The sequence below is a fragment of the Vicugna pacos genome, chromosome 33 (assembly GCF_048564905.1).
Source record: "Vicugna pacos chromosome 33, VicPac4, whole genome shotgun sequence".
In the NCBI taxonomy this organism is placed as follows: Eukaryota; Metazoa; Chordata; class Mammalia; order Artiodactyla; family Camelidae; genus Vicugna; species Vicugna pacos.
This window is the reverse complement of record NC_133019.1, coordinates 6,412,570-6,440,361: the sequence shown is the minus strand read 5'-3', so window position 1 is coordinate 6,440,361 and position 27,792 is coordinate 6,412,570. Positions and strand designations below refer to the sequence as shown.

The window sequence follows — 27,792 nt, the reverse complement described above, 5'->3', positions numbered from 1 at the left end:
GCAGAGCAGCGGGGCCAGGAACGCACGCCTCCCTGCTTTACGGCACGGGGCGTGCGTTTGCGACAGTATGACGCCGCAAGTTTTGGCGGGAAAAGCTCTGCATTTGGATTCCTGTGGTGGCGGGCAGAGGACGGCCTGGTGAGGAGGGGCGGCCGGTAGAATGGGAAAGGCGCCTGGAGCCGCAGTTCGGCGTCTGTACGACTTAGGAGAGGCACGGCTAGAGAAAGTTCTCGATGCCGAGCCCTGGGGATCGGAGAGACTCCCGGGGAGGGGCGGTTTCGGAGAGGGGAGGAGTGTGGTGTCAGGAGTCCCTGCCGTACAGGGACTGGAAAGACGACCCCCCTGCTGGCTGGGAGCCCCCGAGGTTTGGCCCAGCCGTCCGCGTGCCACCCAGCCCTTCCTTCCGCTTCTTGGGGGCAGTTTGGCCCCGCCCCGGGCTCCTCCGGGCCTCGGGGACGGGGTGGGGGTAGGAATTGGGAGTGAGCGAGTGGGGAGGAGGGGCTGCGGTCGTCATAGGTATTATTTCCTGCTCCACTAGCCGGCCTCCCCTTACTCTTATCCAAGCCCTCACCTCTCACCCCCTTCCCCAGGCCCCCACCGTAAAGCACAAGCCCCCCCCCCCCAACTACCCAACGCGACTAGTACTTGTCCTCTGCTGGCTGGAAGGCGAGGGTTCGGCCTTCCGTTTGCGTAGGAGTGGGGATTGTGATTTACCAACGAAATGCCAGAGTTTAGAATACTTGCTTGTGGTTTAAAGATTTGGATAAAATGTGGATGAGGCGTAAGGGGAAACCAGGAGCTGTAATTTATCTTGAGGAATCACAGCAAGAGGCAGGGCTCGTGGCTTTACAGATGATTGAAGCTTATCCTCACCCACCGTCTTTTCTGGGTTCCTGCCTTTTACAGCCGTGGCACTTGATGGAATCATGGCAGTGCCCTTTGTGGAAGACTGGGACTTGGTGCAAACCCTGGGAGAAGGTGCCTACGGAGAGTGAGTTTGAGTCCTTTTGCCGTGCCTTCACAGTTGCTCTAGTTTTCTGTCTGTTGTTTTGGAGTTGTTTATTCTAACACAGTGACGCCTTAGAAAACAGATATTTGCATTTGAAATCCAAAACTTTGGGGGAAGTGAAGCAACACAATCTTTTGTAAGGATTAATTTTTACCCCTCCCTTTTTAAAAAACATTTTTAAAGAGCTGGAAGAGACTTAGGGAGTCAGTTTCTTCTCCCACTTATTCCTTCCTGTGGTTTAAGCAAAGTGGTTAAATGAACAAATGAAGACTCCGGAGTCAGACTGCCTGGTTTCAAATCCTCACTCTACCACATACTAGTCATTGTTTTGTGTTCTTAGGCCAGCTTCTTAATGGCCTTGTGTGCTTCTGTTTCCTCAGCTGTAAAATTGCAATAATAGTTACATATCCCTGTAGGTACTTAGAACAGTTGCCATAGACATATATAGTATAGGATTAATAAATATTAGGTAATGTTAAAATTAAATCAATAGAGCAAGAATGAAACCTTGCCATTTGGGACAACGTGGATAGACCTAAAGGGTATTACGTTAAGGAAATAAGTCAGACAGACAAAGACAAAGTGTGATTTCACTTAATATGTGGAATCTAAAAAACAAAACAAATGAACAAACATAACAAAAGAGAAACAGATTCAGAGAACAAACAGGTAGTTGCCAGAGGGGAGGATGGTTTGGGGAGAAGAGAAATACTTAAGGGAGATGACCAGGTACAGACTTACAGTTGCAAAATAAATGAGTCTCCAGCATGAAATGTACAGCGTGGGGAATATAGTCAGTAACTATGTAACATCTTTGTATGGTGACATAACCTAACTAGACTTATCGTGCAGATCATTTTGAAATGTATAGAAATATCAAATCTTAAGTTGTTACAGGAACTGACATAGTGTTGTAGGTCCATTATACTTCAAAAACGAACTTATAGAAAAAGAAATCAGATTTGTAGTTACTAGAAGCAGGGTGTGGGGGTAGGGGCAGTGAATGAAGGCAGCCAAAGGTGCAAACTTCCAGTTATAAGATAAATAAGGTACTAGGGATGTAATGTACAACATGATAAATATAATTAACACTGCTGTATGTTATATATGAAAGTTAAAATACTAAAGAGTTCTCATCACAAGGAAAATTATGTATTTTCTTCTATTTAACTTTGTATCTATAAGAGATAATGGATATTCACTGAACTTACAATGATAATCATTTCAGTGCTTTATGTCAGTTATATCTCAGTACAACTGGAAGAAAAACAAATGAATAGAGCATGTGTATATGTGATATGGCCTAGAATTGCTATTACCCCATTAAATTTATTTTATCAAGCATTTATTAAATCACTTTTGCTTGTACAGCATAATGACTTCTTTGGAGCATTAGCTATCATACTTCACATTTCAGAAAGGAGTAGTATCTGTTGAGAACATCGCAGAAACCATTGCCATGGTTTTTCCCAGGTGGAGAAAGTGATAGTAAAATAGTTTTGGATGAGTTATATTTAATTATTTTGAAGTTTTAAAAGAAATAGAATTCAAGGGTCTGGAATATTATTACTGTTTTTCTTTTTAGAGTTCAACTTGCTGTGAATAGAAGAACTGAAGAAGCAGTTGCAGTGAAAATTGTGGACATGAAGCGTGCCATAGACTGTCCAGAAAATATTAAGAAAGAGATCTGTATCAATAAAATGTTAAATCATGAGAATGTAGTGAAATTCTATGGTCACAGGAGAGAAGGCAATATCCAGTATCTATTTCTGGAGTATTGTAGTGGGGGAGAACTTTTTGATAGAATAGGTATGGAAAAGCTTTAAAATAATTATTTTAAATTTATGTTTTAATCTTGGGCCTGCTGTTTGTTCACTGTCCATTCAGGATTGCTTATGCAGTAGTGAAAATGGAGTAAATTTTCTTGTTTTTGCAACTTATGTAAATGCCGAAGCATATGTGGTGTCATCAAAGCAACTTTTCCCAAGTTGTATAAGTGACTTCGGTTGGGATTGCTGCTTTATAGAGTTTAAGAATGATAATCAAACTGGGATCTCATGGTGAAGTATCATAAATGCAATATGTCATAGGCCTATGCAATTTTTTTTCTTTGGAGACGTTCTAGTCACATGAAATCATTGCATACATTTACAGATCCAAAATAATAGTATATTGTTATATAAGTGAAATAATTGAGAATTTTCTAGGATTACTTTATATCTATTAAGTAAATTCTGTGTTTGCTACGTAAATGTTCTGTGTAGATTCAAAGTCTGGATATTAAAGAGCACTAAGAAGTAAACAAAATATTTCCTGTGGATCTGAATTTATTATTTAGAGCTAGTAACAGTTTAAGAAGTGGTGATTAGGATCTCTAGTATGTATATTAGGAGAGAATTGAGTGTAAAAGAAATTAAAAGTTAACAAGGGAGGTCAAAATACAGCAAGATAACTGACAGAAGAAACCTCCTTAATAAAGCTATTTCCTGGAGAAACTTCACAGGCATTCATGGCTTTGTAGTGTGGGAAATGATATGAAGTTTAAATCTGTTGTTAAATGTTTAGTGAAATCAGCTTAGATTTGCCCAGGCTTCCACTTTGGCAATTACATTTCAGGAGTGGAAAAAATATTGGCATAGCATTTAGAAGAAATTAGGGGAGAATTTAAAGGATATCAAGTAAATCATGGCTAGTATAAAATAAGAAAGGACTTTCAAGGTATGGCTCACATTTTTGATTCGGGTAATAGTTTGTTATTTCTCTGTGATTTTCCTGTGATGTTAATTTATTTTTGCCACTTAGATGAGGAAATGTGAGTTTTTAAGTACTACATATATTAGTGGACTCCAGAACCTTTTAATTGTTGGCATAAGATTTCTCTTTGTTAAATGTTTAACTTTAGAATTAGGAGACTTTGTGGTTGATGCCTGATTATATTTACCTGGTAAACTTTCATAATTAATTTTTACAGAGCCAGACATAGGCATGCCTGAACAAGATGCTCAGAGGTTCTTCCACCAACTCATGGCAGGGGTGGTAGGTACAGCTGTCTCTTTTCCTTTTACTTAAAATTAATATTAGTGAAGTAAGTTACCCAATTCTGGTATACGTCCTCTGCTTCTCTCACAGGTTTATCTGCATGGTATTGGGATAACTCACAGGGACATTAAGCCAGAAAATCTCCTATTGGATGAAAGGGGTAAGTTTAGCATTTTGTCACTGCTACATGAATTATTTTAATACAGCTATACGAAGGCAGGGTCAAGGCTTTTGCATTATTGAAACTTCAGGACAGAAGATCGGAAAAGCCTAGGGAATTTGGGAGGCTCAGTATATTTCACAAGTCCTTCATGATATAGTTGTGGCTGTGATAGAGAAATCTGATCTAGGTACACAGGTATCTCACTGGATGAACAACTATACAAATTGTCTTAAACAACTCTTTAATGAATAAATAAAGGGACATTTCTATTGGAATACCCTGGGCCTTAGCCTTGTCCTGTTTGTTCTTTTTAATTTATGACTTGGATAAAGATGCAAGGACTTTAGTTATATTTTATAGATGTCATAAAAACTGAGAGGAATGGATAGTGAAAATGTTAACTTATAGAATCAGAATCAAAAAAAAGGGTGATAAAATATCAGCTGCATGAGGCGCAATGATTTTTGTCTTGTTTAATGTATTAGAATAGTGCCTGGAAAATAGGCTTTCAAAAATGTTACTGAATGAATGAATTTAGCAAACTAGAGAGGTGGGTCATAGTTAACAAGTTGTTTTCCAATGGGGAAAGATGTAAAGTCCAGTATTTGGATTAAAAAAACTAACCAAATAAGTACAGTTTAATGGCATGTCTTTGGCAGCAGAGCAGGTCTGAAAGGACTTGCAAGACAGCAGGCTTCATATTAGTCATCAGTGTGATCTGGTCATTAGAAAACTAACGTGAAATTTCCAGATACGAACTACTATATATAAAATAGATAAACAACAAGTTTATACTGTGTAGCACGGGGAACTATATTCAATGTCTTGCAGTGACCTATAATGAAAGAGAATATGAAAACAAATATATGTGCGTACATATATATGACTGAACTATTATGCTGTACACCAGAAATTGACGCAACATTGTAAGCTGACTATACTTTAAAAAGAAAGAAAGAAAGCTAAGGTACTAAGGTGAGAATGAGGAAGGTAGCACCCAACACTTCTCTGTGAGGCCACACCAGAAATAATGGGTGTTTGGGACAGGACTGTAGAATGTATGTAGTTGCTGAAGTACTGTTATGGGAGAGTGACCAGAGTGATGAAAGGGCTAGAATAAGGAATAATTGGGGAACTTAAGGAAAACTTACTATTTGTTAAATACAGGTTTTCACAATGTGTGGCTGAAAACTGATGGAAACAGTTGGGATTAGTATAAGGATGACTCCCATTAATGGATCTGTCCAAAAACTAAACAGGTTGCTTTGCAGTGGGTTCATAACATGAGACTTAAACACTGGATTATTAATTAACAAACAGGGATATTGTAAAGGGGATTTAAACATTGCTTGGCTGGTTGGACTAAAGTACTTTTAACTTCTTGTCTAACCCTGAGGTTTAGTGTTTCTGGCAGTATTGTGCCCCATCACAAGTACCAGGGTATGTTCTCATCAGCTTCCTATTTCTAGCTCTGTAATTGACCTTCATATAAGGGGATAAATTAAGCCAGCATATATAATAATGGAGATGTGAATATTTAGTAATATCTGGGATCTGAACACTTTGTTGCCAAACTAAAAATACTGTTTTTTTCCTCTTTATAAAGATAAAAGATAATCATAAAATACGATCAAAAGTATAAAGAAGAGGGGGAGGGCATAGCTCAGTGGTAGAGTGCATGCTTGGCATGCATGAGGTTCTGGGTTCAATCCCCAGTACCTCCATTGAAATAAACAAGTGAATAAATACATCTAATTACCTCCCCTCAAGACAAAAATAAATAAATTAATTAATTTTTTAAAAAAAAGTATAAAGAAGAAAGTAAAAAATCACCAGAAACCCACCAATTGTTATAACCAAGGTTAATGTTTTGGTTAATATCTTTTAGACGCCTTTTTATTAACCTACCTACTTAAGATCCTCCTCTCATTACTTAGCCTTCCACAAGTTGTTTCATAAGGTGCATAGCAAAATTTTAGATATTGAAAAAATTTGGCGTATGGGGAAAAGAAACTGTAGAATGGTCTGTTGATGAATCCTGAGAAATGAGAGCACAAACTGGGAGATGCCTTTTTGTTCTATGTGTATTACTTTTTGAATAGTAATAGCCTTGATGGAATTATAATCATTTCCTCCCATTACTTATCTCAAATTAAGTCCTATTTTGATTAAGTGCAGGTTTCAAGCTACATAAAATCTTCTGGAAAGGAAGGATTATGTTTCTAAGTGTTAAAGGCATATAGCATAGTGTTAAGAGCCTGAGCTTTAGAGTCATTTGAACCTAGGTTTAATCGAGGCCTCCTCATAGTAGGTGTTTGGCCTTGGGTACGTTGCTTAACTCTCTCTGCCTCACTTTCTTCATCTATAAAAATAGGGATATTAAGAGAATCTACCTGGGTTGTGAGGATAAAGGAAATATATATAAACACCTCAGTAACCCACCTGACTTAAAAAAAATTACATATATATATGCTGTTCACAGCAGTGGTGCTTATAACAGCAAAACACTGGAAACAACCCAAATATGTATCAGCAGTAGAATAGATAAGTTATGAAATGGATGATTTATAGCTGCAAGTAATGACATGGATGAATTTCTAGAATATAATGATAATAGAGCAAAAAAAAGTTGCAGAAGAATTCATATAAGCACGGTTCTATTTATATGAAGTTTAAAATGTATAAAACCAAATATATTGTTTAGAGATACAAACATACAAAAAATAAAGAAGAAAAGAAAGGGCATATTAAAACAAAAATCAGGATGGTGGTTACTTTTAAGGAGTTAGGAAAGGGAATCTATTTAGGGGAGGATTTATAGGAGATTTCAAAGGCAACAGAATGTTTTTAAACTCAGTGTTAGGTGACCAGATGTTCATTATATTGATTTTTCATATCTTAACATATTATATAAATAATCTTTTGTTTCTATTCAATAGTAATCTTTAAAAAAAACAAAGAAAATATCACCAATATAGTTGAAGTCCTCTTGTGAATCCCTTCACAAATATGTGCCCCTTTCTTTTTCTCAGAAGTAACCACACTCCTCAATTTAAAATTTATTACATGCAGTTCTCCGAGTATTATGTTGCAGACATAGCGAAACAACAAAATCTAAGGAGTACTATGGTCATCCATTAGTATTTTCAGTGATTACTACTTACAGGTAACTTGGAGCTCTTCATCTCAGTGGTTTGTAAAGATTATGCCACATATAGCTCCTAAAAGGTTAACTACAGTGGCTACCTCCCAAGTCATACAAGTAAGCATCATTGCTTATATATTACATTGGGTGGATGTCATTGATTTTTAAAGAATCAATCCCCTATTTGGGGACATTTACATTGTTTCTAGCTTAAAAAAATAGAGCACTGATTACTATTCTATAAATTTGTGCACAGGTCAGTGTAAAGATTGGGTCATGTTTTAATAAACATTTGTTATGGCGCTTGCCTTTTTTTCCATTTATACCCGATTCTATGTCAGTGCATATAGATACAGCTGTTTTTTTTTTTTTGTTTTTAACAATTACCTACATGTGTGCTACAAGATTTAATCATTTCTTTATTGATTGACATTGAAGTTATTTATAAATGATATTGTTATGAATATCCCTATGTTTGTTGAATTTATAGAAATATTTTTGTGGATATGGTCCTAGAAGTGGGAATTGCTGCTTCAAAGAGCATGCATATTTCAAATTTTGGCATCCTTTGCCAGATTGCTTTCTAAAAAGGTTGTACCAGTTGACACCTGATAATGGGGATCTCCCCTAACTGAAGACTAGGTTAGATTCCCTTCTTATAAGATCTTGTAACTTTCTATATTTTTATAACCTTCGTGGCAGTTGTTACTGTTAGTCTTCGGTAATGTATCTACCTACATTAGCTAGCACAGTGTCACTCAGTTACAGTAGATATTCACTAAGTAGTTTTTAAGGTTAAAAGTTATGCCTACAGTTTGCATATGTTAAAGATGGGAAGTTAGAGTGGAAATTTGCTCTTCTGGCTTATTTTTTGTACAGAATTCCTCCTCCTTTTCTAAACTTAGGCACTTTGACAAGAAGTTCTGGTGTTTTGTGGATCTTTAGTTTTGATGTGTCTTTACATGTTTTCTTCCGGCCAGCTGGGTTTGTTAGCTGCTGAGAACGTTGTGCCCAGTGTATTATTGATGTCTCCCTCCTGCCCTCTGCACAAACCGACGAGGGTGTGGCTCTGCTTTCAGTCCAAGTCTGGAGTGCTCCTTGCTAGAAGGCCCTTTTGACTCCAGTATCTTTTTGTACCCTGGCCCATACAGTTTCTGTATTGACCATATTTCTCTTAAGCTGGTAGAACCCGTGAGGCCTCTTTCTAGTTTTAGCTATATGATGGTGTCTTTTATTTCTTCTTTTTTAAAAATTTCTTTTTGGTCATTTTAAGGTAGAGAAGTTCTACAAATCTTAAGTAACACCAGTGGTTTTTCCAATAAAACTCAATTCCTCTAAGTATATCTATTTATAAAACATTTTTATCTAGTGCCATCCTTTTTTCCCTTTGATTTAGATAACCTCAAAATCTCTGATTTTGGCTTGGCAACAGTGTTCCGACATAATAATCGTGAGCGTTTATTGAACAAGATGTGTGGCACTTTACCATATGTTGCTCCAGAACTTCTAAAGAGAAAAGAATTTCATGCAGAACCAGTTGATGTTTGGTCCTGTGGAATAGTACTTACTGCAATGTTGGCCGGAGGTGAGAGCTATTTAATCACGATAAAATTCCTGTCCTATGGAGAGCCAGATTTGTTATACCAAAATAAATGAAATAAATCAAAGGAATCCATATTTATGTGATAGTATTTAATATTAACTTACTTATAGGTAAGTTGGAACTTTTAATCCCAAAGGTTTTTGAAAATGAACTATGTATAGCAATAAAATGAAATATCACAGTAACTCTCTCTTTTAAAATTCATGTGAACATTTTTGGAAAGAGTAAAGCATGAAGTGGATTGTCTATCTTAGGAATATCTCTAAAATTTCTGTGCATTCTTAGTTTGGGAGCCATATTGAATTAATTTAGGGGAAACTGTTAATAGATTTGTGTCATTAATTATTTTCCCTTAAAATCTGTATTATATAATGATGCAAACACTCACAAAGCTGGGACGTGTTTCTTTTTTAGAGTTGCCGTGGGACCAGCCTAGCGACAGTTGTCAGGAATATTGTGATTGGAAAGAAAAAAAAACATACCTCAACCCTTGGAAAAAAATCGATTCTGCTCCTCTAGGTAACTGGGTTATCTTGATTTAAAGTACTGATTTCTCGACTAATGAAGCCTGGTGCTGTTTGAATTTTTTCCTTTTTTATCTTTTTAACTTTTAAATCATTACATAAATACTCCACAATCCTTGTAGATAAATTAGAAAAATAATAAATAAAAATTTAAAAAGTCCAACCCTATAATCCCAGCACTCAGAAATAGCTTCTTTTAATATTTTGATATGTGCTTCCATACTTTGTAGTAAAAAAAAAAATATGTTTGTTATAAATGTATATTATTTATAAGTATGTGTGTTTTTTAGAAAAAATGAGATAGCCCATTATACATGCTATTTTTTAACCTGTTTTTTTGTGTTAATGCTTTGTGAACATTTTTCCGTGACTATAATTGTAGTTCTGCATCATTGTTTTTAAAGGCTATGATGCTTTACTATACTTACCCAGTTCACCTTTTTAGAGATTGAGAATTTTTTGTGATTTTTCACTTTTTTGAAAGAGATATGATGATCATCCATATGACTTAATCTTCGCACATGCTTTTAAATTATTTAATTAAAATAAAGCTCCGGAAGTGGAATTGCAGAGTCAAAGATGTGTAGTTTTTAATTATGATGATTTACTTTGCCAAATTGCTTCCAGAAGTTTTCTACCATTTTGTCACAGTTTCATTAGTTTACATTTAAACTTTTTTTTTTAATAGGCCTACCTATAAGAAATATATTCACTGTTTTGTTTTTTTTTCAGTTTAGTACCAATGACCTTGTATACCCATTATATATTTATTAGCTTTTTGTCTGTTTTTGTGGATGTGTCTATTTTGCTTGTTTTGGGTAGGAGATTTTCTTACTACTTTATATGAGGTTTTTTTAAAAAAATTACTATCATTAAATCCTTACATTTGTTACAAATATTTTTGATAACTTGCCATGTATTTTTATTTTGTTTATGCTATTTTGACATATAGAAGTTTTATATCTTTTTTAAATCTAGTATCTTGTCCTTTGTGGTTTTTGACTTTATTGTCTTGTTTGAAAAGGTCTTTTCTACCCTCAGCATTAGAAAAAAATTCCTATGTTTCCATGGCTTCATTTTTTTTTTTCACTTAAATCTTTGGTCCATCAGAAAATTATTTTGGTGTTGGGAGGTTCTATATCAAGATAATTAAGATACCTTAGGTTGATGGTTACTTTTATTACTGTCTTTTAAAAATTATTGGGAAGTAAATTTCCCTTATAAAACTGTGTGAATGAGGACTTAATATGACATATTGGAACAATGAAGTTTGGTATTAGAAATGAGTAAGAGGGTTTATTAAAAAAAAAATCCCAACTGTTTATTTAAAAAAAAATTGGTAAGAGGTTTTTTTGTATCTTCTTGTAAATATCATCATGTGCAGAGAGACATTTCCACCTGGCTCTTGTTCTGTTTATTTCAAACAACTGAGAATCAGATCTGGCAAGAATATTCTAAGATATAGACAGTAGCAAAGAACAACTGCATGAAATTAAAGCAGTAATTTAGTAACTTTATTCTTTCTCTTCCCCCAAAATAATATTTGGACATAAGGAAAGCAATAGAGGATGTGTGTTCTGCACCACAAGCTATATAGCCTTTTCTAATTTGTGTGACTCTTTTATAAATAATACCTTAATGTTTTGTTTTCAGCTCTGCTGCATAAAATCCTAGTTGAGAATCCATCAGTAAGGATTACCATCCCAGACATCAAAAAAGATAGATGGTACAACAAACCACTCAAGAAAGGTAATATCCTCAAAATAAAAGTTTTTTTTTTCTCTGTGAAAGAAAAGGAACTTGCAAAGTCAGTGTCATAAGACAACAACACAAAGTAGCTGTGGTCTCTGTCCTCATGGAGTCTAATATAAAAAACAGAAATACAAAAAATAATTTTAAATTTATTAATAATTATAAAGTGGGAAGTCAGAGGCTATAGCTAAGAATTTGACCAAATCTTAAGTGCCAGAGAAAACTTGTCTTCCTGAGGGAATCGCATTAAATCTAAGATTTGAAAATTAAAGGGGAGCCAGCTATATGAGTACTAGCAAAATGAATGGCAGATTCTGAACATGGAAGCAGCATTTGGAATGTCTCTGAGTTTAGAAAGTGATGCATTTGAGGAACTTGACAGGAACTTGATGCATTTGTGGCATGGACCATGTCAGTAAATGTTTGTTGAGTAAATGAGTGAATAGAGACGGGGGAGAAGGAGAGAGGTTTGAGATGAGGCTGAAGAGATAGGTAGTTGTGCAGGACCTTGTAGGCCACATTAAGGATCTTGGGCTTTAACTGAAGGCCACTGGGAAAACCTTTTGAGAGTTTTTAAGCAAGCAAATGACATGCTTGTGTATTTGGTTTTAAAAGATCTTTCTAGCTACTTTTTTTTTTTTCATTGTTTTTGATCCTGGATGTGAGAAGATGGTAGGCTGGACTAGGTTAATGACAATGGGATTGGAAAGAAGAGATAGATTCCAAAGGAATTTAAGATGTAGAATTGATAGTTCTGGTGATTGTTTACGTGTGGAAGATGAAGGAGAATGAGGATCAAGGATGTCTCCTTTCTGGTTTGAACAACCTTGTGAATGGTGGAACCATTTACTGGGATGTAACTCAGGAGGAAAAACAGATTTGGGAGGAAACTCTATTTGATTTTGGACATGTTTAATTTGAGAAGTTAAGTAAAATTATTTCATAGAGGTGTGGGGGAGGTGTGTGTTGTGTGTGTGTGTGATTTAAATATTCATTTAGATGACCCTTCTAATTAATATCCTGACCCCACATTTCTTTGACTTTCTCTCCCTCTACTGATCTTGTCTTCAGGCATACTGCTCTGACCACCAGTATATATATGTTTTTTTGGTTTCCTCCTAGTACCCTGACTCCAGACATTCTCTGAACCTACCTGGACTTGCAATCCATTAATTCTACCACCTTTTCACTGTCTTTTATCTGCTCCCTCCGTAGGTCCTGAGCTCCGTCCTCACTATTTTAAATCCCAAGATTAGTCATTATAATGACTTCTTTACATTTGTCTTCAACTTCCTTGCCCGTTCTCTTCTCATCATACTTACTGAGCAAAACCTAATCCAAGTTTAATCCAGTTTTCTACCTACTCTACACTTATACCTCTGTGGCTGATTGCAGTTGGCAAAAAAAATACAACAATGTTTGCTTTAAATTCAGGATCACTGATCTCAAGTGGGCTCTTTATTCTGCCAGGCAATCAAAATGCATTTTCCCACTTCTTTTACCACCCTCCTCTCCTAAATCACATTTTTATACCTTTTCTTTTCTCTTTAACTTCTAATACCTCCTTCTCCATCCTCACTCTCAGCTGCTGGCAGTTCTTCCTATTTTGCTGGGAAACAGAAGCAATAACAAAGGAACTTCCGCAAGCTCCCACCACCATCTTCACCCACCTAACCGCCTTCATGCTCATAAGTCTGCTTCCTCCCCTGTTGCTCTGGGTAAATAGTCTGCTCCAAAGACACACCAGCCCTTTCTCTTGTGCGATAGACCTAGTTCTCTTTTCTATGCAGGGACATTGTCTAGCAGTTCTTCTCTCTCTCCTGCATTATTAACTCTTCCCTCTATGCTGGCTCTTTCTTGTCAGCGTATCAACATGCTATTTCTTCCATCTTACTGCCTGATACAGAGTAGGCTTAATAAAATATTTAAATGAATGGATTAATAAATAAAAAGATTGGCTAAACTTAAGCATGGGTAAATGGTTTGGGGACAAATCCAGTTGCGAGGAAGAGGCTGAAAGTCTAAGAGAGGGGGAATGAAAGAACCTCAAGATCCCTGAGGAGATAGGAGGGTATGGGCTCAAGTACAAGTAGAGGGATAAAAGTTTGATGGGAGGAGGGAAGAGAGGAGAGGATGGGTAGGAATGCAAATTAAGTTAGCAGATTTGGTGGTGGCAAGTTGAAGGAGTTTCTAATGACTTTTATTTTCTTTATGAAATGGGAGATGGTATCATGCTAAGTAATGAGGTGCTAGAGCGTGGTCTTGGTAATTTGACAGGAGTATAGAAATTTTGAAAGAATCATTGTGGAGAAAAGGAGAGAAAACTGAATAGAGAACCATAGGACTGACTGTCAAGTGTTGAGTGAGGATCTAGCTGAGGGTAGTAGCCATGAATTTATAGTGGCATCATATTCTGTATAATAATTATTCTTGGTAAAGCCTTTCCAGGGGAACAAAGAATGCTGGATACAGCAGATTCATAATGTTCATTATCATTATCATAAATTATTTTTTGTTTTGAAAAGTTTTGATCCTTTAGCTGGGTTTCTCAGCCTTCACAGAACACTGTTCTCTTATCATAAATAGTACCATTAAAATTATGGCCTTAACATGATACCCTGTAAGTTCTGATAATCACATTTCTCATAAAATTATGTAGGAAGAGTCACTATTTGTCATATAAGTATTTTGTGTTAAAGAAATGGATTTAGATATGGGTTTACTTCTTCAAGTTGCCCTCTGGGTTAATTAAAAAATACCTCCACAGAAAACTTGAAAGCATTTATATTTATTTATTTATTTTTTTAGGGGCAAAGAGGCCCCGAGTCACTTCAGGTGGTGTATCAGAGTCTCCTGGCGGATTCTCTAAGCACATTCAATCCAATTTGGACTTCTCTCCAGTAAACAGTGCTTCTAGGTAAGATTGATTAATAAAAGATCAAGTATCCCATTAAAAATAATATGCATATATATTATTTTCTGAAGATGAATATAATTTATATCAGTGTAAGAATGGTAATGTGATATAAGAAAGGCCTGATGAATTTTATTTAAAGATACATTTTTCTCCGTATCTTAATACTTCAGTGAAGAAAATGTGAAGTATTCCAGTTCTCAGCCAGAACCACGGACAGGACTTTCCTTATGGGACACCAGCCCTTCATACATTGATAAATTGGTACAAGGGATCAGTTTTTCCCAGCCCACATGTCCTGATCATATGCTTTTGAATAGTCAGTTACTTGGTACCCCAGGATCCTCACAGGTAAGGGAATTTAGTTCTTCAAATAAATCATGGAAGCCCTTCATTTTTTGTTGTCTTAAAATCTTTTTAAAAATATATAAATCTTAGAAATACAGTTTTTTTTTTGACAAGGAGGAGAGAATTAGGGGAGACCTTCATATATAAGAAACCTAAGTCTGAGAAAAGAATTTTCAGACCAAATAGCTATGATGTGACTGCTTTTGGTGGTAAATCCAATGATTTATGCAGCTTTACTCTATTTAACCTGTAGAACCCCTGGCAGCGCTTGGTCAAAAGAATGACACGATTTTTTACCAAATTGGATGCAAACAAATCTTATCAATGCCTGAAAGAGACTTGTGAGAAACTAGGCTATCAATGGAAGAAAAGTTGTATGAATCAGGTATGTTTCATTGATTTTCATTTTGTCTTTTACTGAAGAAAAATTTAAATATTTGAGTAAAAAACTATCATTATCAGTGTATTTTAAAAATATAAAGTAATTAGTTTAATTTGAAAAAAGGAATTTACATAAAGTGTTCTTTACCTTAAATAATATTTTTAAAAAGACATCCCTAAGGTTATTAAAAATGTTAAGACTCACATCATTATTTTCTTAAAAATTATGTACTAACTTAAATTATAACAGTTAACGGTTGACTCCCTTCTATGAGAGATGGATCCGTTAACAATCCCATACCTCCTTCATCTCCCCTGCTCCCACCTACCAGTTTTTGTCATTTATATTATTATAGCATATTTACAACACTGACATTTTAATCTATCTTTAGAGTTTTCAAAAATCTTAATATCATGAAAAGCAAAGAGAGAGGAATATTTTGTATTGAAGGAGACTAAAGAGGCCTGATAAATAATGCAGTGCATGACCTTTTACTAGATTATGGATTTAAAGAAAAAAGCTATGAAGGATATTACTGGAACAATTTGGAAAATATGAATATGAGTTTTATATAAGGTGATGTTTTTGTATCATTGTCAGATTTCTTTGATGTGATCATGATATTATAGTTTCTAGGAGAATGTCTTTGTCGGAGACACATGTTGAAGTGCAATGAATGCCATTTGTAACTTAGTTTAAAAACTAAAGAAGAAATGGGGAGGGTATAGCTCAAGTGGTAGAGTGCATACTTAGCATGCATGAGGTCCTGGGTTCAATCCCCAGTACCTCCATCAAAAAACTAAATAAATAGATAAACCTAATTACCTCCCCATGCAAAAAAAAAAAAAAAAAACTAAAGAAAACAAAGGACAATCACATAAAAAAAGATAAGTAAACATATGCTTATCTAGCTTGATATGGCCAATGAATAGTTTGTGGTTATTTATTGTATAATTCTTCCAGTTTTTCTGTAGATTTGTAAGCTTTCAAATTTGAAAGTTAGGGGCAAATGTTACTGTGTAGAAATCTGAGGCCAGTCTGATTTTCCTCTCACCTGATTGATACTTCACTGTTTTATTTTAGGTAGATTTATTGAGATAAAATTCACATGATATACAAATCATCACTTTAACTATTTTAAAGTGTACAATTTGGTGGTTTTAAATATATTCACAAGATTGTGCAGCTGTTACCATTTGATTCTAGAACATTCCATTACCCCAAATAAACTTCCTACCAGTTAGCAGTCATTACTCATCTCTTCCTCCATTCATTCCCTGGCAACCAGTAACATACTCCCTGTGGACTACCTATTCTGGACATTTCATATAAATGGAACCATATAGTATGTGACCCTTTGTGTTTGCTTCTTTTACTTAGCATATTATTTTCAAGGTTAATTCATGTTGTAGCATTTACCAGTACTGTATTTTTTTTTATGGATGAATGCTAGTCCATTATATAGATAGACAACATTTTGTTTATCCATTGGCAGAGGGGTTCTGTGTGTGTGTGTGTGTGTGTGTGTGTTGGGGCATGCTGTCAACACCCAGCCAGGCAGTTTACAGCTCTGCCTTAGCCTTCACTTCCTGTTTGTGCAGTACCTCCCGGTCAGCAAGAAATAGAGCTCAGAGCCTTCTCAGACCTTTCCTCAGTGTATACAGTTCCCTGGGTGTGAGTATAGCCATTTAGATTTCCAGGAATATGTGAGAGATTTTCAGAGCACTTTTCCCTCAAAACCTCTCACTCTCAAACCCTTTATTTCAGCTTTTTTGGGTAATATGTTATTTCCCCCAAATGTTTTCCTTTGCCTCAGTAAGCATTTGCCTGTAAATATTTTTGATACATGTTCTCCAGGTGGCAGCTTTTAGCACAAGTTCTGTCTAGTCCAGCAGGCAAAATAAAGACAAGTGTTTGAGCAGGTCTTCCAGAGAGGCAGATAAGTTTAAGACAATTTATGAACGCGGTTTATTCTGCTGCATTTGTTCCTGGCCCTGGAATGCGGACTGTTATTTTCAAGGCTACTACTGAGCTGAGGAGGAGTGGGCGATGGGAATAAGGTAGTTAGAGTGAGAAAACTTAGTTTTTACAAGTTTTCTTCTGTTTTGTGTGTATGCACCTGTGTTGCTGCAAGCTTTCGGTTAGTTTTCAGTGTTCTGAAAAAGCTATAGTCATTTGACGGCTTCACTATGGCTGGTGGTCTGGTTGTCTTATCCATATTTGGGGCCTCGGTGCTGGCTGTTGGCTGGGCCTTTCTTTCCATGTCACTCTTCTTGCCTGGGCTTCTGAAACACTAAAAGTGGGAGTTCAAAAGCTTCTCAGGACTTTTGCCATCTTTTGATCACCATTACAGCTTTTCACCCACGAGTCTGGCCTCTTTTTCTTTCTTGTGTGTTAATAATGTTGTTTTCCTTCTCAGTCTCTTTTTATTCTCTTCAGTTGTTTCTTCTTTCAGTTGTATTTTGGTAAAATAATAAATTAATTTTGTTGCTAAGAGTTCACATAGACTGAATCCCTGATAATGGAGCTGCATCCTGTTGAGAGATAGGTCTGGCTGGGCACATCCATACCTGTAGAGAGAGTAAAGACCCTGGGAGGAGTGAGATTTTCAGCTGGCACTGCTCCTGTCACAGAAGCGCCTTTCACATTTTTATCCCAGTATTATCACTCAGCTGAGATTATAGTTTTTATTTAGAGTATTTTCTGCTCACACATCTGGCTTAATCTTATTTTTATTTTCTTAGGTTACTGTATCAACAACAGATAGAAGAAACAATAAATTGATTTTCAAAGTGAATTTGGTGGAAATGGATGAGAAGATCTTGGTTGACTTCCGGCTTTCTAAGGTATGTAAAATAGCACTTTTTTTTTAACTTTTGTTTTGCTGAAGTATTACATGTTCATTTCAGAAATTTAAAAAATACCATAAAGTGTAAAGAAGAAAGTAAGAATCAAGCTTAATTTTATCATCCAAAGAGAATACAGGTTTTTGATATTTTATTATAGTAGCCTTACTACTATTTATAATATGTACTATTTGGAAATACTCTTATGTGGGGATTTTTTTTAATGGCATTATATTTATAAATATAAGGTAACTAGAGTTTTTTTAAAATTTAATATCATGAACATTTGTTCTTGTCATTATCTTTTCTTCTAAAGCATAGTTTTTTCAAATGACATTTTCCTTATTATAAGTTTTTATTTTTTTAGAATCTATAAATAAATAACACATAAGAAAATAAAAGTAGTCCTAAATTATTTTTACTATTAAAATAATTACCCTTTATTACCCTTAATATTTTGTAGCATTCTAAACTTTTTCTTGTTGAATTTGTATACAATATCTTTTTCATAAAAATTATGATTTTTCAAAATGTACATTATAATTAATGAACCTTTATCTATTACAAGCAACTCTATGATTAATACTTATATACATAGAGTTTTGTTCACATTTCTAATTCTTTCTTTAGAAATTAGTGGTTCTGGGGTTAGAGTTTTAAAGCCCTTGGTGTATAAGACCAAAATAGCATTTTCTCTATTTCCTGAGAGATTGTACGTGGCTCTAAATGAGATTGGAAGAGTAGGTCACGTTCTTTGTATGAGAAATTTGCTGCAATTCTATTGTCCAGATGCTTGGTGGGAAATTAAAGTAAGATCCTAGTGTAGTGAAATCCTTCTGATAACTGAATCACTGGCTTTGTTGCCACAGTATTTTGGCAGACTTAAGTGTGGTTGGGTGGCTTATTTCTAGTTTATAAACTCCCAGTGCCTATGAAAAACAATGACATCGGTCCAAAGATACCACTTGAAAAAGACAGGTTGCCATTGTTTCTGCTCTCTGGGCCCCAGATCAAGTCAGAAATATTTATGTAGCCATTTCTTCTCCCAACATATTTTGTCTTCATAAGAGGACCTGAAGATAATTGTAGCTGGACATAATTATGGATGTCTGTCTCTACTTTCCATTAAAGAAAGTTTAATTTTATGGCATGGTCTCATGTTTTTGACATTAGTTTTGGATATTATTCCTAACATAGGGTGATGGATTGGAATTCAAGAGACACTTCCTGAAGATTAAAGGGAAGCTGAGTGATGTTGTAAGCAGCCAGAAGGTTTGGCTTCCTGCCACATGATAGATCCACTGGCTCTGGGATTCCTGGTGAATATAGTGCTGCTATGTGGACATTATTCTTCCTAGAGAAGATTATCTTACTCTGCAAACTGCAAGCAGTAGTCCCTGAAGAGCTGTCTTCCTTCTAGCGAAACATTTTTCAATCCTTTTTTGTATGTTCTTCATACAAATAATACCTATATCTTAACTGTAAGTAAAACTCTGGGGAAGGGGTGTATAGAATTCATTAGATATTTCTTCACCTGCGGTTAGTGTCTTAATTTGAGACCCACCTGGTGTAAACCAAGCTTTGGGGATACATGCGTTTACCGGCTTTTATTACCAACATAATGAAAAATGATACACTTGTCCTATTTTTACCAAAACATTTGGTTTCATCCAAAAAGTACGTATTTCCTCCATGTTGGCTTAATTGCATGAATGAGTTAATAAAAACAACCTGTGACTTTGGGACAGTAGATTTATCAGTCTGTGAAGTGAAGCGAACATCAAAATATATCCATAAGATTTGTACTTATATTTTCAAAAGGGCCTGACCAGGTATATAAACCTGTTTTTGAATTATAATTATTAATTAAAATTGCAAGTCGGTATGTTTTGTTTTTCTGGTGTAGTTAACAATATATAAAATATGGATTGGTCTGTCAAGTAGAAGTTGAGCATGAACTCTAGTGCTTAACTACCTTTACTCTGAATTACTGTTGCACATTTTAAATATTTTTCTGTATTATTTTCTACTTTCACAGCCATATTTTAATTCTTTATTACAGAAATAAATTCTATTTTGAAAGTGGATAGCTAACTCTGTGAACTTATTGGTGGCTAAGCTTCCAGGTGGTAAGGAGTGCAAGAGCAGGGAGACGTGAGGAAGCTATGATGGAAATAGATCTGATTCCTATTAGTTCCTATTCCTATCCGTAGGACCTTTTACCTATTAGTTTTAGTAAGACCTTGTTCTTCTGATAAAATTCATACTAACTTTTGAATGTATTCGATTGGGACCCTGTATTCCTTTTCCTTGGTAATTTATAAAAATTAGTCAGTTATCTTAGTCTGAGGCCAAAAGCGTGAAATTTTATCGAGTTTATCATATGAGGTATATACTGGTGAATTGTGTTACTGTAGTATACCCATAAGAGGAATCAATTCAAACCTACAGGAGGCTCCTAAGAATTGAGCCAGTGCATTCTCAAATATGAAAGAAATTTTGTTCTTGAGAATTGTCAGCTGGCCATCAGTAACTCTCAGAATCAAAGTTGTCTCTGGCTTTGACCTCTCCCCTGAGTTCCAGGCTTTTATAGCCACAGCCTACCTGACATTTCCCCTTGACTAATAGTCATCTTATGGCCAAAACCAACTTCTGATCCATGTCCTCCAACTTACTCCTCCCTAGAGTCCCCGTCTAAATAAATACTACATTAGCTCCCCAGTTTCTTGAGTCAAAACTCTAGAAATCTTCCTTGATGTGGTTTTCATATTCTGTATTCAATTCAGCAACTGCTATTCAATTCAGCAAATATACATAAAATATACGAATACAAAATACAAATACAGGAAACTTCTATATAGTTCTCTTCAAGGAACTTTAAAATAGTTGTTTCTGAAATTTTGTTCAGTGTTTATAGTTACCTGAAGTAGGGCTAGTTCAACCGAACGAATCCACCATTATTGGAAGCCAGAACTCCTCTGCCGTTAAATTTCAACAACATACTTGAATTCATTCCCACAACATATATTGTGAATAGATTTAGCTGTATTTAATGTATTTAGCTAATATTTATCCCCCTCCCTCAAAAAAAGTGTCCACAATGTTAGTAGAATTTTGTTTCTTTCTTGCCCCCCAGTAAACTGTATTTCAAGTTGAGAATTCCTCTGGGATTCTGAGTTCTTATGTATGAAATCAAAAGCCCTACCCGTAAATAAAACATTGACAAATTAGATTTTATAAAAATTAAAGGTTTCTGCTCTGCAAAAGGCACCGTTAAGACTCCCCAGTTGATCTCAAGGGCTTTTAAGCAGAGGTGTTGGGGAGCAATGGCTAATAGGAAATGGGCTTGTGTAGGAGAGAAGTTTGATTTTGGTCTTGAAAGGACCATTTTTGGCTAATAGTCATAGTGTGGTGCAAACAGACTGAGATCATGTAGATTTGGTTTTGAAATCTGGCCAGGGCTCCCTGTAGCTCTGTAAACCTGACAAGTTCAGAACAATACAGAGTATGAATATATAAAACATTTTTATGTCACACTTTCTTACTTATAAACTAAGGATGATGCTATCTTTCCTGACTACTCTTCTGGGCTCTTTTCTGAGGAACAGATGCAACCATGTATGTGAAAATACCTTGAAGAACATAATACCAATACAAGGTGAGAGGAGGGACTGTGGGATTTCCCCCTGCCCCTCTATGCTGAGATGAATCAGTAACATTGTGTGTGAGAAGATGTGATAATTATGACCTACATATTTACATAGCAAGTAAATTCAAAGGAGTCAATTTATTGTTATAATTATGTTAAGGGTAGACTCTTCACTGAAGACTCTCCGGAGCCAAAGAAGGGGTGAGTTGAACACCGTAATAAGTAGAAGTGTGTGTGGTTTCCAGAGGGATGGAAAGTTTGGAGGTCAGAGAGAAGGACCTGCGATATCGTTTTTAAGCTCCTAAAAAGTTAACACCTATTTTGCATTTCTCTTTTTGGTCTCTGCCCCTGTGGCAGCTGGGGGTTGGGGTGGGGCGGGGTGGTGTGGTGGTTCACTTTGAGGAATAGGGAATAGTTTAAAAATGCACCCACTTTATACACTTTATTTTTTTTTAGTGGAAGTATAGTTGACTTATAATTTTGTGTTATTTTTTGGTGTACAGTGATTCAGTTATATATATCTATTCTTTTTCAGATTCTTTTCTGTTATAGGTAATTATGAGATATTAAATATAGTTCCCTGTGCTATACAGTAGGTCATTGTTGTTTATTTATTTTAAATATAGTGGTGTATAATATGTTAATCCTGAACTCCTAATTTATCCCTCCCATCTCCCCCACTCTTTAGTAACCATACATTTGTTTTCTGTGTCTGTGAGTCCATTTCTGTTCTGTAAATAAGTTCATTTGTACCATTTTTTTAGATTCCACATATAAGTGATACATATTTGTCATTCTCTGACTTATTTCACTTAATATGATAATCTCTAGGTCCGTCTGTGTTGCTGCAAATGGCATTATTTCATTCTTTTTTATGGCTAAGTTATGTTCCTGTGTGTGTGTGTGTGTGTGTGTGTGTACACATACCACATCTTTATCCAGTCATCTCTCAATGGACATTTAGGTTGCTTTCATGTCTTGGCTATTGTAAATAGTGCTACTATGAACATTAGGGTACAAAAAATGCACCCACTTTAATGTGTGGAGTGGAAAGAAGCTCAGGGTGACCTTGCCACTTGCTGACAGGAAAAGACGTCTATCTAATGTCTACATCTTTTAGTCATGCAGAATTTATTGAAAAAGAAAAGAATGCTAAGAGTTGGGTAAGAGAATAGGGAAGACAGAGGGCATAGAAGAATGGGTAGCAGGGCATAGGAGAGAGAAGAGAAGATATTTAAGCATCTTGCCCAACACTCAGGCAGAGGAAGATGTGATCCGTTGTTGAGTGAAGTAGAAACTAAGTATAAATTGAGACCAGCAGGGTGATGGAGCAAGAAGCAAGGGCACAGTCTTCTAGATCTTATTGCAGAAAGACTGGTTCTGACAGCATATGATTTGCATCCTGGTTCCGTGGGAGAAGAGGTTCATAGATGGGCACATGTTCTCACACCCTTGAACCATAAATTGAAGTTTTCCACCTGAAAGAAGCAGAGACAGAGTGTAGTGAGCAGAAAGCTTCCTCCTCTAGCCTTAGCCTCCATCCGTGGTCCCCAGAGTTGCCATGTAGGCACGGCCAAGTCCTCCAACTTGTATATTCTTTCTCTCCCTCCCCTTCCATCTGCATCTTCTGGGCCTTTCCTCAGATCAGTTGCCCACTCTCTCTAGTGAGAGGCCAGGTAAACCACAAGGGAAGTCAGGCAGTGTGGTTCATAAGGTGGAAGTAACCAAGATCTCTTCTTTGTTTGGGGGATGAGGATTGAGTGAAGGGTAGAGAGGTGTGGGAATACACTCAGACACATCTAGCAACCTGTGAACGTAGACTGGTGGGCCATTGTTTATTAGTTCATTCATTTATTCAGTATTTACTAAAGGCCTACCATAGGCTGGACATTGTGCCAAGTGCTAGGAGTACATAGTTGTGAATAAGGTAGAAACATTCCTGAGCTTACATTCAATGTCTCAACAGCTCAAGGGGCAACTCACACTTTTCTTTAATAGGAAGAGACAGCCAATCTCCCTGCCTCCTTTTAAGACATCTTAGACCTGCTGGGAAGGGCCTCTACCTTTCTCTAAGTAGCTGGAATTCTGCTCTTAATTCCCGAAAGGATGAGGTTCTCATGAATCTCAAAGGTTCTGAGGAATCACAGCTTGGGCCCTCCTCAGGCCCCCGCCACCCTAACTGCTCCCCATCCGTACTCAAGCTGGCTGATGTGTTCTCTGGCAAAGATTGGTTCGTGAAGTCCCCATATACCTTCAAAGATCTTCTTTAACATGCACTGCTGGGAATTCTGAGTAGTGCAGACTCCCTCTCCACGAAGACATTTTCCTTGTTCATTCATAAAAGAGCATGTGTGGCAATTTAATGCCGGGCCTGAAAATTTAAGATAAGACTGATGAAATAACCTTATGATCCAGGTGTGTAGCCTTGGGTCACACATCTGGGGAGGAATGATGGGCAACAAGTGGTGAGGGTACATTCCATTTCTTGGTTCTTGTTGGGGATGTGAAGGGTCTGTGTCTGAAAGACATATTCTTTTTCCCGTACCAGAAAACTCCTGCATTCTTACTACTTCGACTGTGATTTTCACTGCTGATGAATCCCACGTTTATCTCTCTAATACTGACTCTTAATTCATATGCCCGTGGCTTCCTGGACATGTATAATTAGATGCCCTTCTGTGGTGTCTAACTCAGTAGGAGCCAAGTAGAACTCACGTGACTGATCCCTTCCATACGCCCTGTACACTCCCACTTATCCACAAAGCACAAACATTTGTAGTAAAATTTGATTAATAAGCTCTGTTAGAATGCTCTAATGTTGCAAACCCTGTAAAGTGTCTGCGTCATTCTCCATTCTCAAGTTGACCTTCAACAAGGTTGATTTTTCACAAAGGGCATTCATACTCTTTGAAATGATTCCATATTGCTTCTCTTACTGTCTCCACTGCCAGTCCCCTAATTAAGGAAATAGAAAGTGGAAGGAATCTGGGCTTTGAAGTTGGACCTAAGTTTGAACCCAAAGTTTGCTACTTTCTAGCCAGTTGATGTTGGCCTCACTTCTCTCACCTGGAAATCTGGGACACTATTACTTACACAGTGGGTGAAACATGAAGTGTTTGTGTCTGGTAGGTAATAACTTGAATCATGAAAACTTGGATCTTGTTTTCCTTCCTTGAACAACCCCTTTTCAGTAAAAGCCAAAGAATTGAAGTTGTTCTGGGAACTTATTTCCGGATCTAATCGACAAAAGTGTCTCCATGATTTACTTTCCACATTCAAACAAAGAAAAAACAAAAAGCTACCAAGTCCAGGACTAGACATCTCTTTACAGGGCTTGCAAAGCATTTGAGCATAGCTTGTTCAGAGGCAGATTTAGCATGAAGCTTACAGAGGTGGCCTCCGTGAGCCCCTTCCCGGGGAGCCACGGGCATCTGTATTCATAATTCCTTATGTAGAGTGAAGTTGGAGGGTCTGCTGGCATTTTGCATTTGTGTCCTTTTCTTAAAGAGGGCTCTCTGAATTGTTTAACCTTCAGAGCCCCACAAAACTTGGATCCTGACCCCTGGTATTATTGTAAATAAATATAAAGAGTCTTTGGGAGAGCTGTTTGTGAAGTATCTGAGCCATTATTTCTTCTAAACTCCTTAAAATCGATTTTCTTGATGTGTTACCTACTTCCCACCTGAAGTCAAGAACTGGCACCCATCCAAGTGTGGCTCACCTGAAACTGTGCTTGAAGGTGGAATGCCTGAAGGATCTTCACCTGATGACTGTTCACCTGCGACCTGTTCACCTGAAGGCTGTTCACCCAAAGGCTGTTCAGCTGAAGGCTGCTCACCTGCAGGCTTTTCAACTGAAGACTGTTCACCTGAAGGTTGTTCACTGGAAGCGTGTTCACCTGCAGCATGCTCACCTGAAGCGTACTCGCCCGAAGCGTGTTCAGCCACAGCTTGTTCACCTGAAGCATGTTCAACCGCAGTGTGCTCACCTGAAGCGTGCTCAACTGCAGCATGCTCGCTAAAGGCGTTCTCACCTGAAGCAGTCTTGTACAAAGCCTCACATTCTGAAAGATTTGCAAGTGAAAAGTAATCACCTGAAAGTTGCTGAACTGAAGCTTGATGATCCAGAGAGCCAGGAAGCTCATCAGGTTGACCTGATGATCCTGGGATGGAGAAGTAACAGAAGGAGAGACAGTGAAGGTGAGAGAGAATGTCAGGGTAAAGAGTACTTTCCTATGGAGTAAGGTTGTGGGATTCCTAAGTTTCCTGGGGACCTAGATCAAGCACTTGAAGATGTTGCAGATGTTGGAGGAAGTCAAACAATTACCTGAGAGACCATGGAGGACAGAGGTGTTAACGAAACACACAAAAGACCACCTCTGTGATTGAAGGGAAGAGTTTTAAGATCCATAATATTTATGCGGATCTGTGTGTACTGAGTGGGCACAGAGGGGCCCACTCACCTAGCACCAAAAGTACTTGTGCATCCTGGACAAAGCCAGCATGAGGACATCGATGTATCATCATTCATGTAATCAGAATTTCACCACTAGCCTCCCTCCAGTTCCTCTACGGATGAAAGGTAAGAATGGAGATACAGGAGGGTGAGAGAAAGCAAGCTGTTTCAATAACGGAGTAATTCTAGCTGAAACTGAGAGTGGAAGGTTTTAGACTTTGGGTAAGACACGTTTTAAATGGGAGATGACAAGTATCTAATGAACGCACAAAGATTATCACAAGGGATGAAGACCTACCTTTATTTGGCAAGTTCACATTCTTTCCCATAGTCAGTCCCCAGCCCACGTGGGTTGGAGACTCAAAGCCAAGTTGCTATCGATTGGTTATTAAGATAAAAACATTCTTTGCTCCTGTATCTTTGAACTGAGATTCCTTGTGACATACCACTTACACCTGCTTCATGGAGTCGTCGTGAGTATTCAGCAAGGTAAGTTGTGAAGTACCTAGTCCATTGCTTAAGTGCTCGATTAATTTTAGTCTTTCCTCTTCCCCACCTTGCGCTTGGAATTACAAAGCTCATAGCTGATCGTTCTCTTCTGACCACTCTCTTCTACCTTTAATCCATCTCATCAATGACTGTCAGACAAATATTCCTTAAAGATAACTTTCATTTTATTAAGTGTAGCACCAAACAATTTGATTGACTCTGAGTAACTGATTTAGACTGAATAACCTACAAGAGGGTGGTGAATGACTATAATGACTAAGTTATTAATCCTAGACAAAAATTGAGAGGAATCCAGGCTCTTTGAGGCCTAAGGCCCCAAAGTACTCTAGGTCTGAAGTCCTTATAATCACAGTCCTTACAACTCTCTGAAAGCCTGGGATTAGAATATGTTGATACAGGAAAGGTAAGATTGGCTAAGGCTTTTAGGAGTTTTTTATTTTAAAAAGTTGTTACAGAAATACCATCTGCTTGACTGATTCATCAAAAATCTCAAAAGTTTTTATAAAGAGATGTATAAAGAGATTTCTGATACTGAAAGGAGGCTTGAAAGAGCACACTGATTTCTTAGTCATTCTTATAGTTTATTTCACCAAGTGGCTGGCACCTACCACTGTCTGGCAGGAATGTATCTACATTTCTGAGTCAACTTTTGAAAGTCTAAGAAAGCAAAAGACCAAATCTGAGAAGCAACATCACAGAAGACATTTTGTCATTTAACTGACGGCTCAGAGCTCATGGCCTCTCACTTCTGTAGGAGCTGGGGGAGCACAGCCCACCATGAACAGGGATCCTGAAAGGGGAAATAGAGAATGGGATAGAGGGCCCATAGCCAGGAAGGCGAGCTGGTTGGGTCTCTGCCCCACAGCCGTGCTGTGTTTAGGGGTGACTTTCTGGGCTTAACCCATTCCCATCTCCTTGTCTCTCTCCTTGCTACATCAAACAAAGATCCCTGACACTCAGTTCACTCGGAAAGACCTACACTGGACTCCTGCAGAACCCCTAGACCTACCTTCTTGTTCCACAGAGCATCAGATACAAATGTTGAGTGGCTGAAAGAAGTAAGAATGATACTGCGCCAAGCCAGTCTCTGATGGGGAAGCTGTAACTGGGAGCAATCAGCTGCTTCTGCAGCTCTCAGAGCTGAACTTGCTTAGCTGTTCCTAATTCTGAGTCAGACTGGTTTGAGTAACCAAGATACTGGCCTTCCTTCAAGGGCCGAAGCACCTTAAAGAGGCCTCTTACATGTCCCCCCAGAGCCAAGAGAGAGGACTCACCTCTGGCAGATCCAAGCAGATAAAGATTCACTAGTAAGAGAAACATCTTCATCTGGAATTTGGGAAAGAGGGGCCCCTGGTGTGGGGTACCCAGGAGCCGTGAAGCAAACGTGAGCAGAAGCTCCCACTGCTGAGCCACAGCATCTGGGAATTCTAGAACCTCAGAAACAATCCATGCT

General features: G+C 37.3%; 2 protein-coding genes and 1 non-coding gene across 7 annotated transcripts; 2 read left to right on the top strand and 1 right to left on the bottom strand.

The window, feature by feature from the left end:
* Window positions 1-74: 74 nt before the first annotated feature.
* On the top strand, window positions 75-19,610 carry CHEK1 (checkpoint kinase 1). 5 transcript variants are annotated; one of them, XM_006209854.4, is made up of 13 exons: window positions 75-138; window positions 907-991; window positions 2,595-2,818; window positions 3,981-4,045; window positions 4,139-4,208; window positions 8,753-8,941; window positions 9,374-9,478; window positions 11,137-11,232; window positions 14,044-14,152; window positions 14,323-14,500; window positions 14,751-14,882; window positions 17,624-17,725; window positions 18,923-19,610. In XM_006209854.4, exons 2-13 carry the CDS (start codon window positions 927-929, stop codon window positions 19,016-19,018), a joined length of 1,431 nt encoding a protein of 476 aa, XP_006209916.2. In that variant the 5' UTR covers window positions 75-138; window positions 907-926; the 3' UTR covers window positions 19,019-19,610. The 5 variants fall into 5 exon arrangements, with proteins under 5 accessions (XP_006209916.2, XP_072809963.1, XP_072809965.1 ...); XM_072953862.1 differs by lacking the exon at window positions 75-138 and adding an exon at window positions 154-195; XM_072953864.1 differs by lacking the exon at window positions 75-138 and adding an exon at window positions 393-466.
* Window positions 5,863-5,935, top strand: TRNAA-GGC (transfer RNA alanine (anticodon GGC)). Its single transcript has one exon. It is a non-coding gene; the product is annotated as a tRNA-Ala (tRNA).
* Window positions 19,611-22,482: 2,872 nt separating the features above from the next.
* Window positions 22,483-27,756, bottom strand: LOC102527151 (uncharacterized). The gene is made up of 4 exons (XM_072953885.1): window positions 27,614-27,756; window positions 25,096-25,437; window positions 23,626-23,745; window positions 22,483-22,852 (listed from the first exon to the last, which is right to left on the bottom strand). The coding sequence occupies exons 1-4, from the start codon at window positions 27,663-27,665 to the stop codon at window positions 22,728-22,730; spliced, it is 639 nt and encodes a 212-aa protein (XP_072809986.1). The 5' UTR covers window positions 27,666-27,756; the 3' UTR covers window positions 22,483-22,727.
* Between the last annotated feature and the right edge of the window lie 36 nt (window positions 27,757-27,792).

Bases quoted from the DNA above. Each gene is read 5' to 3' on its own strand.
- CHEK1 (XM_006209854.4), top strand. From the start codon at position 927: ATGGCAGTGCCCTTTGTGGAAGACTGGGACTTGGTGCAAACCCTGGGA. The intron at 11,233-14,043 runs GTAATATCCTCA...TTATTTTTTTAG, and splicing joins CAACAAACCACTCAAGAAAG to GGGCAAAGAGGCCCCGAGTC. The intron at 14,501-14,750 runs GTAAGGGAATTT...TTTAACCTGTAG, and splicing joins GTACCCCAGGATCCTCACAG to AACCCCTGGCAGCGCTTGGT.
- LOC102527151 (XM_072953885.1), bottom strand. From the start codon at position 27,665: ATGAAGATGTTTCTCTTACTAGTGAATCTTTATCTGCTTGGATCTGCC. The intron at 25,438-27,613 runs GTGAGTCCTCTC...CAAATCTTTCAG, and splicing joins TCTGCTTGGATCTGCCAGAG to AATGTGAGGCTTTGTACAAG. The intron at 22,853-23,625 runs GTATATGGGGAC...TGCTTCTTTCAG, and splicing joins GTTAAAGAAGATCTTTGAAG to GTGGAAAACTTCAATTTATG.